The sequence below is a fragment of the Moschus berezovskii genome, chromosome 14, assembly GCF_049115385.1.
Source record: "Moschus berezovskii isolate FMDL1 chromosome 14, NW_MosBer_1.0, whole genome shotgun sequence".
Taxonomy (NCBI): domain Eukaryota; kingdom Metazoa; phylum Chordata; class Mammalia; order Artiodactyla; family Moschidae; genus Moschus; species Moschus berezovskii.
Genome location: NC_142473.1, coordinates 82,167,697 through 82,180,472, shown reverse-complemented (window position 1 = coordinate 82,180,472; position 12,776 = coordinate 82,167,697). Strand labels below are relative to the sequence as shown.

At 48.7% G+C, this 12,776-nt stretch overlaps 1 protein-coding gene across 1 annotated transcript in view; it reads right to left on the bottom strand.

Moving 5' to 3' along the window:
• Positions 1 to 12,776, bottom strand: part of PTPRJ (protein tyrosine phosphatase receptor type J) — a 177,852-nt gene that overhangs the window by 52,721 nt on the left and 112,355 nt on the right. The window contains exon 2 of the mRNA XM_088843336.1: positions 268 to 289. Coding sequence (XP_088699462.1) covers positions 268 to 289 — 22 coding nt within the window. The remainder of the gene's footprint in view (positions 1 to 267; positions 290 to 12,776) is intronic.

The following is a 12,776-nucleotide window of genomic DNA, read 5'->3' as shown; positions in this document are numbered from 1 at the left end:
GTCTTAAAAAAAAAATCACCCACAAATGTAGGCTAGAAAAAAAAATCATAGAAAAAAAATTTGTATTCTTTAGGGTTGCACAACTGATCAGATTCTTTCTTTCATTTGCTGTTTCCACCCTCACCCCACTTCCAAAGAAATATTGGAACTAAGCGAGTTTTAGCAAATGAGCATTTTCTGTGATTTTTCATCGTCCTGTTAATATTGATGCGTCCATTAGGGGGCAGCAGCGAACAGCACAAGAGCAGAGCCGGCCGTGGTACTTACTACAGTCACCTGTGCACAGGATCTGCAAGGAAAAAGAAAACGGAAGTCAGTCGATTCCTTCAGCCTGGGCAAACTGCAAATCAGAAATAAAGCAGCTGAAAAGTTAATGACGGGGGGGGGTGGGGGGGGGGGGTGGGTGTTAAGAAATGCATTAAGCAAAGGCCTGCTGGCCAGCGTTAGGGTGTGAGACCGTTGAATGTGGGAATTCAGGGTAAGCGCCAGCCATCTGCAAACAACGGATGAACTCAGTTATAGGGAGACCAAAGGGCTGTTGGCTACCCAGCGTCTCTTCCCCTGGAAACATCCAATAAGAGCAACTCCCCAGGTCCACGCTCCTTCCCGTCACTACACTGTACTTTGAGGCAGAAGGACACCGCAACAGGAGTTGAGATTCTCTGGACCAAAAGAAAGAGAGCAGGGCCATCCCCACCCCCATCACCCCTTCCCCAGAGCCACTTTGGGTCGAGGAACGGAGGATATGAAGCCAGACGTGTGGCAGCAGAAATCCACCACGTTAGAGACGTTCATTGTGCAAAAGTTCATCTTCTATCAGGAGGTGGCAGGAATCTTTTTAAAAATCATACGGCAAATGGCTTTGTGAAGAATAAATGTTTGAACCAGAGGGTGTCTCCATCTGCCACCTGTAGAGATTCCTGAGGCTCCTCAAAGACATTTATCAAGTCCCTACTATTTCCCCACACTTTAAAAGTCTAAAATAATTCGATTGTTCAATCTGTTGTTTAGTAAAATCACACCTTTCTGGTTAATGGAATATTTCCAACTACGGCCCTTATAAAGTGGAAAATAATCAAAAGGGACCCCAGTGGAAAAAATGTCCTCAAACCTCCCATCACACTTAGAATAAAATGCAAACTCGTAACCGCAGCCTACAGGTTCCCTCTGTTATCACTTCTCACGCCCCTTGCAATGTTTTTGAAGCTGGTTCTCTGTGGGAACCTTTATGCACTGATTCGCTTCTCCAAAAACACTCTGCCCTCACCCCCCATCCCGCCATCCAGACCTTCCCAGATGGTGCCACCTCTTTACGAGTCTGTGTGCAACCAGCCGATGGAAATGAGCCCCATTCACACTGCATGACTGGTGCATTTTCTCCCAGCCTTCACCTCAATCATCGCCAGTCTCCTCCAACTGAAATGCACACTCCAGGAGAACAGAAATCGCGTCTGTGCCCACGCCTAGAATATTACACACAGTCGGCACTCAATCCATGTCACGGAAGGAGAACACAAGCCTCTTACTCTGCAGAGGAGCCAACCTCTAAGGCCCAGCGAAGGGAAAGATTTGCCCAAGGTTCCACAGCAAGGACAAGGCCGAGGCCAGTCAGGTCCCAGGAGCCCGATTACTCAGCCCCGTATTCCTCCCACTTATCCCACAAGTTTGCGCTTACCAAGTGGAGAAAACAAGAACATTCGTTCTCGTCTCATGAGATAGGCGGGCAGAAGGGCGCCTGGCCGCAGCCCCGTCTCCCAGTGACCCAGGCACCAGTACGCAAAGGAATCCAGCATTCCTCCTCTCCTCACTCCCTGCCAGCCTGTGGGACGGGGTGCCAGGGGGCAGGAGGGGGTAGGCAAGGGGTGGGCGAGCCCTGCTGATCTCCCTTCCTGCTCACACCCCACTCTCCAACTTTCCATTCCCACCACTGCCATGTGCCCTGCAATCCGCCTCGTCTCAGACCTAAACGCCTCTAGCTCACCTTCCTCCCTCCAGCCCTCGCCCTCACTCTATGCTCTGCATCCTTCCACCTCGTCCAGGATGGACCACACAAGGCAGAAAAAGGAGGAATAGGTCACCAGGTAAGCAGCACAGGGCAGTAAACCTTCTTTTTGCCCCAGGGTTGGAAACCATTAAACTACATCACCTTGTGACCCTAGGATGGCACGTCCCAGCCCTTTACAATGTTATTATCTCTCTGCCTGGGCATCTGCGTGCTGTGTGCTCACCTGGAAGCCATTCAACCATCCATCCATCCCAACAAATATTGCCTAAAGCAATAAAGATCTGGGCCCTGTCTTCAAACTGTTTACAGAAAAGTAAGGGAAATCACAGGGGCCACCGCAGAGCGAGGGAGGGAGCGGGACGGATGGAGTGTGCCCTGGGGCCTGTACCACCTGCTGAGGGAAGTCGGGGAGGCACACGGGAAGGGGAAGAGAGTCCGGGTCCTCTGCAGTCTGAGACTCAGCAAACACTGACTGGCTGCTGCTCACGACACAGGACAGCGTGTCAAAGAGCTCTGAGTTCTACAGATGAAATTCCAAGAATCACAGTCACGGCCAAACGCAAGTTCCCCAAGATTAGAATCGTGCTTTGACTCTGTATTCTCAATGCCTTTGGCCCAATACGCACAGAGCACTGTTCTAAGTGCTTTCAGATACTAACTCATTCACTCTTCCAAACAGCCCTAAACGGGAGGCACAGGTCCCTACTGAGCTATAGCACCAGGGATCTGAACCCAGGCAGTCTGACTCCAGTGTGTGTTCTAAACCACTAGCTTCCAATGTAAAGCACCTGGCAAGAAATGTACTAGAACTAAGGGAAGGTTTAAAAAGTAACTTCAAAAGATATTCTCAGTGTGCTTCTTTGACAAATCCAGGTACGGTTTCTCCTGGCAACCCTCCCAAAGGAGACCTTATATGCCACGTGTACACACCAGCTGGCATCTCTTTGAGGCTCATGACGAAACAGTAGTGAGAGTGACATCACCCTAGCTCATGTGGCTTCACGTCTTTCCCAGCTTCATCCCCTCACCTTGACCTCAATGGGCCTTGACTTCCCAAATGAAGCATCAGCAGCTTAGTCCTTGCCTTAGGACTCAGGGAATCTAAAGGATGCAGACTAAAACAAAGGACAAGGGTACCTAAGAGAAATCTGCAAGGGGTCTCTTGGGGGAATACTTCTTCTCTAATAAAAAGGAAATGCATGGAAGGAAATACCATCCTGCTTTGCTATACTTCAGCAGATCTGCCCATGATGCTTGGCGCTTCTGCAGCCACTATATGACAAGGAGGGAAGAACCTACCCACCAGCTGAGGATGGCTGATGTGGGGAAAGAGAGAAAACACTGGGACCCTGCCAAATCAAGCACTTGCAAACTCTGGCACTTGCACTGCCAAATCAAGCAATTCTAGACTCTTTCTACTTCCAATCAAGCAATTCTAGACTCTTTCTACTTCCAATCAAGCAACTCTAGATTCTTTCTACTTCCAATCAAGCAACTCTAGACTCTTTCTACTTCCAATCAAGCAATTCTAGACTCTTTCTACTTCCGGACTTCTTGACTGGGGATATGTAATACCCCTTTTAATTTAACTACTTTTGTTTAGGTTGTCTAAGGTTTGCAACCTTGGAACACTAGTTGACACTATAACGAGCACAAAGCTAGATGACTGACTTTCACACTAACCTTCACTTTTATACATCAAGAAAGTGAAAGGTCAGTGGCCTGTCCTCCAGGGTTACCGAGCTGGTCAGTGAGAGGCAAACGCAGGAGGCCAGTCCAGGTCCGCCAGGCCCCCAAACTCTTCCAGTGACCACAGGGCAAAAAGACCCTTGCAAACAACACCCCACAAGATACATGGCATGGGGGACACCTTATGAGTACTTTTTAAAAGAATACAACAGAAAGGGCTTCCCCGTTGGCTTAGCAGGTAAAGAATTCACCTGCAATGCAGGAGGTGCAGGAGACGCGGTTCAATCCCTGGGTTGGGAAGATGCCCTGGAGAAGGAAATGGGAACCCACTCCAGTCTTCTTGCCTGGGAAATTCCATGGACGGAGGAGCCTAGTGGGCTACAATCCAAAGGGTTACAAAGAGTCGGACACGACTGAGCACAGTCCCTCTCATTCTGGTCATTCAAACAGAAAGCTCACCTCTCTAAACTTAGCTCAAAGCACAGCTGTGCCTGGGGTGAGGAGGGAGAAAACCAGTTTCCACAGATCCCTGCACTGAGCACCAGAGTTAACTGCAGAAAAGGGAAGTGGGGACAGTTTTCCGGCAGTGACAACTAAGCCTGGTGACGAGAATGACTGCAGCTCCTTCCACTTCTAAGAGGATGCCAGAAGGCACTGGTGGTTGCTCGTCAAGAAGGAGTGCACAGAAATCGCCCTGCCTGCAAGCTGTCATTGTCATTCAGTTAGGAAGTCGTGTCCAACTCTTCGTGACCCACAAACTGCAGCACACCAGGCTCCCCTATTCTTCACTATGGAGTTTGCTCAAACTCATGTCCGTTGAGTCATTGATGCTCTCTAACCAAGTCATCCTCTGTCGCCCCCTTCTCCTCCTGCCCTCAATCTTTCCTAGCATCAGGGTGTTTTCCAAAGAGTTGACTCTTCATATCCGGTGTCCAAAGTATTTGAGCTTCAGCATCAGTCCTTCCAATGAATATCCAGGGTTGATTTCCTTTAGGATTGACTGGTTGGATCCCTTTGCAGTCCAAAGAACTCTCAAGAATCTTCTCCAGCATCACAATTCGAAAGAATCAATTCTTCAGCCTTCTTTACGGTCCAACTTGCACATCTGCACATGACTACTGGAAAAACCATAGCTTTGACTAGACAGACCTTTGTCGGCAAAGTGATATCTCTGCTTTTTAATATGCTATCTAGGTATATTAAAAGTCATAGCTTTTCTTCCAAGGAAAGCATCTTTTAACTTCATGGCTGCAGTCACCTTCCGCAGTGATTTTGGAGCCCAAGAAAATAAACTTTGTCACTGCTTCCACTTTTTCCTGTTTCATCTGCCATGAAGTGATGGAAGCGGATCCCATGATCTTAGTTTTTTGAATGCTGGGTTTAAGTCAGTTTTTTTCACTCTCCTCTTTCATCCTCATCAAGAGACTCTTTAGTTCCTCTTTACTTTCTGCCACTAGAGTGGTATCATCTGCATCTCTGAAGTTGCTGATATTTCTCCTGGCAATCTTGATTCCAGCTTGTGCTTCATTCAGCCTGACATTTTGCATGACGTACTCTGCATAGAAGTTAAATAATCAGGGAAATAGTACACAGTCTTAACATACTCCTTTCCCAATTTTGAACCAATTCATTGTTTCATGTCCAGTTATAACTGCTGCTTCTCAGCCTGCATGCAGCTTTCTCAGGAGGCATTCCCATCTCTTTAAGAATTTTCCATAGTTTGTTGTGATCCACACAGTCAAAGGCTTTAGCATAGTCAAGGAAGCAGAAATAGATGTTTTTCTGGAATTCCCTTGCTTTTTCTATGATCCAAAGGATGTTAGCAACTTGCTGTCTGGTTTCTCTGACTTTTCTAAATTCAGCTTGTACATCTGGAAGTTCTCAGTTCACATACTATAGAAGGCTAATTTGAAGAATTTTGAGCATTACCTTGCTAGCATGTGGCACTTTGAACATTCTTTGGCATTGCCATTCTTTGAGACTAGAATGAAAACTGACCTTTTCCAGTCCTGTAGCCACTGCTGAGTTTTCCAAATTTGCTGGCATGTTGAGTGCAGCACTTTAACAGCATCATCTTTTAGGATTTGAAATAGCTCAACTGGAATTCCATCGCCTCCACTAGCTTTGTTTGTAGTGATACTTCCTAAAGCCTACTTCACTTCACACTGCAGGATGTCTGGTTCTAGGTGAGTGACCACATCATCGTAGTTATCTGGGTCATTAAGACCTTTTTTGTATAGTTCTTCTATAGATTTTTCCAACTTCTTCTTAATCTGTTCTGCTTCTGATAGGTTCACACAATTTCCGTCCTTTATGGAGCCCATCTTTGCACGCAATGGTCCCTTGGTGTCTCCAGTTTTCTTGAAGAGATCTCTAGTCTTTCCCATTGTACTGTTTTCCTCTATTTCTTTACACTGTTCACTCAAGAAGGCTTTCTGATCTCTCCTTGCTATTCTCTCTGGAACTCTGCATTCGGTTGGGTATATCTTTCCCTTTCTCCTTTGCCTTTTCGTTCTCTTCTTTTCTCAGCTATTTGTAAGGCCTCCTCAGACAGCCATTGCACCTTTTTGCTTTTCTTTTTCTTTGGAATGGTTTGGGACACTGCTTCCTGTACAGTGTTACAAACCTCCATCCATAGTGCTTCAGGCACTCTGTCTACCAGACCTAATCCCTTGAATCTATCGGTCACCTCCACTGTAAAATCATGAGGGACTTGATTCAGGTCATACCTGAATGGCCTGCAAGGACCCTTCTTCAAACTAGTCCCTCACCCAGAGCTCCAATTCTGGGTAGGGAAAGAAGCACGCATTCCACAGGCTCCATCTCATTTAACCCTCACACAAGTCTGTGAAAAAGGAAAGATCATCCCCACTGTGCAGATGAAAACACAGAGGCCAGAGAACACCTTAGGTCACAGAGCTCAGAAATTCCCTGGCTGGCTGTTACGAACCTGCCCCAGACACAGGCGTGAGAAGTGCTTCACGGTAGAGAATTTCCAGCACTTTCCACTCACTACCTTCCTCTGGGCAGAAATTAAACCAGATAAAGTGTGTAGAGCCAGCCCAAGAGCGAGGGGCAACTCTTGCTCCCAGTCTTCTCCTTTCTGGCTTAAGGAGACCCAGCAGGGAGCGATGAATGAGCCCACCCTGTGGCAAGGACTCAGGGTACCCCAGAAGTCACAGCCCTGGTGCTCAAACAGAAGCAGGGGGCAGCGTTTGCATAAAAGACGGTGGGGGTTAACAGCAGCACCACTCACAACAGCTTAAAGGTGGAAACAACCCACTGTCCACTGGCAGATAAACGGAACGCGGGAACACTTTCCAGCCTTAAGAAGGAAGGAAACTCCAATATATGCTTCAATGAGGATGGATGCAAAAACATGACACCAAATGAAGGAAGTCAGACACAGAAGCAAACAGACTGTGGCTCCATTTATACAAAACGTCCGGAAGAGGGAAATCCATAGAAACAGAAGGCAGAACTAGCGGTTGCCAGGGGACAGAAGATGGGAAGGGAGAGTGACTGCTCACAGGCACTGGCTTTTCCATGGGCAGACGAACATGCTCTGAAACTATAATTGATGGAGGTGGTGGTTACACAACATGGTCAATGTACTAAATGTCACTGAACTGCACACCTTATAATGGCTAATTTTATGTTATGTGAATTTCACCTCAATTTAAAAAAAAAAAATGAATGAGTAGGTGACTATCATCAAGCTGAGCCGCTGGGAAGGATTAGTGGAAGGATGCTTCTAGCAGGACGAGGTGGGGGGAGGGAGGAGAAGAGGAAGGTAATATAAATAGAAAGGTTTTGAAAGGTGGATTTGGACAGTTGGAGAAGGGGGAATGAACCTCCCTGAACCAGACATTATATACCATGAGCTAGGCAGGGCTTCCCAGGAGGCACTAGTGGTAAAGAACCCACCTGCCAATGCAGGAGACCTGAGAGATGCAGGGTCAATCCCTGGGTCAGGAAGATCCCCTGGAGGAGGGCATGGCAGCCCACTCCAGTATTCTTGCCTAGAGAAGCCCGTGGACAGAGGAGCCTGGCAGACTACAGTCCATGGAGTCGCAAAGAGTCGGGGACGACTAAAGGAACTTGGCATACACGGCATGCACACCTTGATCTGGTGCTGCTAACCTCCAGAACTGGGAGAAAGAAAGTTAAAAAAGAAAACACGAGCCGAAGCATCTGACCAGAAGCACAGTGGGGACCTCCACTTCCAGATGCATTCTGAGGATAAATAGGAAGGAGCCCAAGTTTACTGAGCAGCCACAGCATGCCAGGCACTGAGCTGGGCTTTCTGTGGCCTTTGTCCAAGCACAGTCGTGGAATCCTGGCGAAGAGCCTGGGCTCTGGAACCAGACCGACCACCTGGGTGAAGTCACTCAGGGCCACCACTTCCTGGCACTGTGACCTTGGGCAGGTAGCCTAACCTCTCTGTCCCTTGGTGTCCACATCTGCGAACAGGGAGGATCACTGCATCTGCCTTGTTACCATGAAAATGAAATGAAATGATCTCTTTAGCCGCTATTACTACCATCATTACCTTGAATCTTCGGAGCAACTCTGCAAGGTATTTTATCTCTGTTTTACAGATGACAACACCAAAGCTCAGACTTTACTTGATAAAACCAACAGACAATTTGAAACGCTTCCTTTCCAAAGTATATAGATAGTTGAACAAGAACCCAGCTACAGAGGTGGGCACAGAGGCCCAGAGGCACTCAGAGGCTTACCCAAGGACACATAGCCAGTGAGGAAGTACCAAAAACTCAGGTTTTGACCTCAGCCACTCCAGCCAGGACGCCCCAAAGCCTTCTCTCCTGGGAGGCAGACCTGGATGGAGCACTCATAGCCTGCCCACATTCCCGCTTTCCCCCTGCAAAGTCACCCATGCAGGTGGCCCAAGGCTTCTGCAGGCCCCCAAAACTGGGCTAAAGGGGCCCAGAGAGAAGAGAGACTACACTCACTGTCCAAGAAGGAAGACATACCAACATACGAGAAAAGAATCTAAGACTGTCCTCAGTTCTGCCAAGGGATAGCAGACAATGGTCCACCCGTTGGTCAACCAGATGGCCAAGCGTTAACAACACCCAAGAACACCCAACATTGAGCAGCAGTCTTCTCCTTCTTCTTTCCTAAGGAGCAGACCCTCACGGTCAAGACGTCCAGCCTTTTTCATCATCCCTCTGCCCCGGGGATGTGTTCTTGCTTCACAGCCTCCTCTGGTCACACTGATGAGCCTATCCCTCTTTGGGAACCACCCCCAGTCCGAAACTTTGGTTCCAGTCACAAGGATCTTCCTCCACACCTAGAGAAACAAAACTGCCAACATCGCCCTTGGTCCCATCCCAACTCAACCAAAGCTACAGTCATCACATCAGTGGTCCACATTGAACACTGGATTCTTCCTACCAAACACCTAAATCACAGGGATCTCACTAGCTACGTTCACCTAATTCTAAATGCCCCCCAGCTCCTCTTCAGGTAAACACTCCTCCTAGATACACACCAAAAAACAGACCTGTACGTGTTCTCTTCCTCTTCTCCAAGTACTGGGTTGGAATGAACTTTTTGGCCAACCCAATACCTCTGAGGCCGCCCCGTTACGCCTGTCTCCCAGTTCGTAAACTCCCTCCCTTCATCCTTTGTGGGTACACTCAGCGGTCATGGCCTGACGATGCGTGGGTGATGAATGCACCTGGACTTCCCATTTCCACACTGCGGCCACCCAAAATCAAACCTCGTAACCCTCAGCCCGAAGAGAAGACAGCGCTGTCCTTGGGCTGAACCAGGCAAACCATTTCTGCTTTTACATCTTGAAGCTCTCAGCGCGCGCGCGCGCACACACACGCGCACACACACACACACACACAAAGTACCAGCAGAGGATTCTATCTACACACACACACACATACACACAAGCCTAGCGGGGACAGATGACATGCTACCAGGGTAACTGAGGGGAGTTTCAAAGGGCCTGTTTACAAGGGTGAACGGGACCCAGCAAGGGCTGGGTGAGAGTTTTAGCAGCTGTGGGACCAATCAAGGGGAGGGGCTGGGGGGCCAGCCCAGCAGGAAGCTGTGGACCCAGGGCACTCATGGCAGAGCCCAGGAAGGGCAGCCTCCTCCTGAGGGGCGGAGCGGGGTGGAGGTGGGAGGCAGGGGCCTGCAGCTGCACACAGAAGGCCCAAAGCAGGCTTCATGTCACATCACCGCAGAGTTCACCACTGTGGACCTGGCAGGCACGGCCCGGAGTGGTGATCGAGAGGGTTAGGTTCCACCTCCCCTGGCACATGTGATTTCAGGGACGTGGCTGGGTCTCACCGAGCCATCCATTTCATCCGCTGGAAAGCCGCAGAGGGATATATGTGATCCAGAGCCCACATCGGTATTCTCCTGGGGCTCTAATGAAACAAGGTTGCTAAAAGCCCAACCTCATAGCCTTCCTCCTGCCGCAACAAAACTTCCAAGTGGCTGCCGGTCAACTCTCTGGATGACCTTCTATGACCCCTCCAGCCCCAGGATCTCCCCAGGCTCTGAGTCCCTTTCAGTCCCAGCCATTTGTGTCCTTTCCTGGAGCCCTGGCACAGCACCAGGCCCTGGGCTGTATGATACCAGGGCACATAAGGTGGTTCAGACTCACTCACGGGCGGGAGCAACATCAAAGACCATGCAATGCCAAGAGGGAGCCAGGAGGCCCCCAGCTGGACGGCGGGGGTTGCTGAGGGAGGGGGGATACAGAGGGAGGCACACGGGTGGTTTGAGAGTGATCCCACATGGGAACTTCATGCTAGTGGAGTCAGCTTCCAATAATATTGACTAAGCCCTCAACTACTGGCCAACAACTGCGCTACAGGTATCACATTCATCAACTCCTTCAAGAGGCTTACGACAAGGACCTGGGAGGCAAGAACTGTGTTCATCCCCATTATACAGATGAAGAAACTAAGCCTTGGCAAAGCTAAGTTCCTGACCCAGAATCCTACAGCTAGTAAGACTAAGGTTCCGACTCAGGTCTGTCTGACCCTGAAGCTTTTGACCTTAATGACTCCAGGGAGCCCTAAGCTGGCTCGTACCCTGGACAAATCTCACCTGAGACCACAGAACCCAAAGGCACTTCTGGGGTTGCACACCCTAAACCCTGCCTGTCACAGACCCTGTGGTCAGCTTCCATCCATCTATTTAAATGGGCTGGATGAAGAAGGATTCTGCACTATTCTCAAATTGAGCAGAGTCTGAGAATAAATTCACAGAGCCTGGATTTCAGCAAGTGACAAAGCTTCAGGTTTTCTATTACACACGTTCGGAGTTTCGGGGTGGGTAATAAGTGACTGAATAACACAATGGGTAACAGTAGATTCTTTATCCTTCTAAAACCAAGCCCACACACCATATGACAATAGTTATTTTTACCCACTGACGTAATTAACCAAAATGTGAACTGCGTCAAGTGATTTTCAAAATCAAACAGCATTTTGTGGGATTCGGTGCAGGCACACATTCCAGTCCTGAACGGCTGTCATTCTTCCATTTATCTCCCTTTAAAACTGGGATAAAAAGGTAAATCACTGGAACTTCCCTGGTAGTCCAGTGGTTAAGATTCCATGCTTCCACTGCGGGAGGGCACAAGTTCCATCCCTGGCAGGGGAACTAAGATCCCACGTGCCACATGGCCCAGTGTGCAATTTTGTATATCAATTATATCTGAGGAAAGCTTTAAAAATCTGTACTGCTTTTGCTTAAAAAAGACAGTAAATCAGATAGAAAGGCTGGAAAGGCTGAACATTCCCTGTGAACCCAGAAGCCAGGCAAGAAACACCTTGATGGGAAACTTCCCAGAAGACAGGTGTGACATCGTGGGGCAGGCTTAACACGTGGCATCCATTTCCATCCTCGAGTCCCCAGGCGGGGAGTGCCAGGACAATAGGCAACATGTGGTCCCCACAGCACAAGACATCAGGCAAAGCAAGACGAGAGTGGGCTGGCTCACTCTGCCTCGTAGGCAAATATACGACTCTCTGAACTTGACACTGTCATCAAAAGAGACTGTGGAGAAGGGTTAGCATCATCCATAACTTTGAGCCCCAGAAAAGCCAGGTGAGGCTTTGATACAAGGAGTGAGTGACAGCTGCCCTGGCAAACACCAGCTGGCTCCTCTTTTGCCTCCTGGGGCTGCTGAAGGCATGATGAACATTTCCCTTCCAAATCAGAGAGGAAAAAGTAACTGGAGGGGCTATTTTGGTGAGGCGGTGTGAACTCTGAGATGCAGAGCTGAAGATGAACTTGGAAACCCCAGGCCAGAAGTTTCCATGGGTATCTTTAGCAGCAGAAGTATTTCTTTTACAAAGAATCTTATGAAGAACTACATGCATACAGTTCCACATATCACATGTATCTACGTGGGTATGAATGCCTCTGTGTGCTTGTGTGCCCTCGGGTAAAAGCAATCTTTTCCTTATACGTTCAAAGTTCAAGTTACCTTGTTCTTACTTTCAGTATCAGTTCAGTTCAGTTCAGTTCACTCGCTCAGTCGTGTCTGACTCTGCGACCCCATGAATCACAGCACGCCAGGCCTCCCTGTCCATCACCAACTCCCGGAGTTCACTCAAACTCATGTCCACAGAGTCGGTGATGCCATCCAGCCATCTCACTCTCTGTCGTCCCTGTCTCCTCCCGCCCCCAATCCCTCCCAGCATCAGACTCTTTTCCAGTGAGTCAACTCGGTGCATGAGGTGGCCAAAGTATTGCAGTTTCAGCTTTAGCATCAGTCCTCCAATGAACACCCAGGATTGATCTCCTTTAGGATGGACTGGTTGGATCTCCTTGCAGTCCAAGGGACTCTCCAGAGTCTTCTCCAACACCACAGTTCAAAAGCATCGATTCTTCGGCTCAGCTTTCTATAATAGATGCATAGTCAAGACCCTGTACTCTCCAATGTACTAAAAATTGGTGTAACACACAAATGTCTGTATTACAGTTTATTGGGAGGGGTTGGAGATGAGGCGGGGCATGTTTTTTTAAGGAAACTCACAGGAAACACTTTTGGAATCCCCGATGCACCTCAAGGGACTGT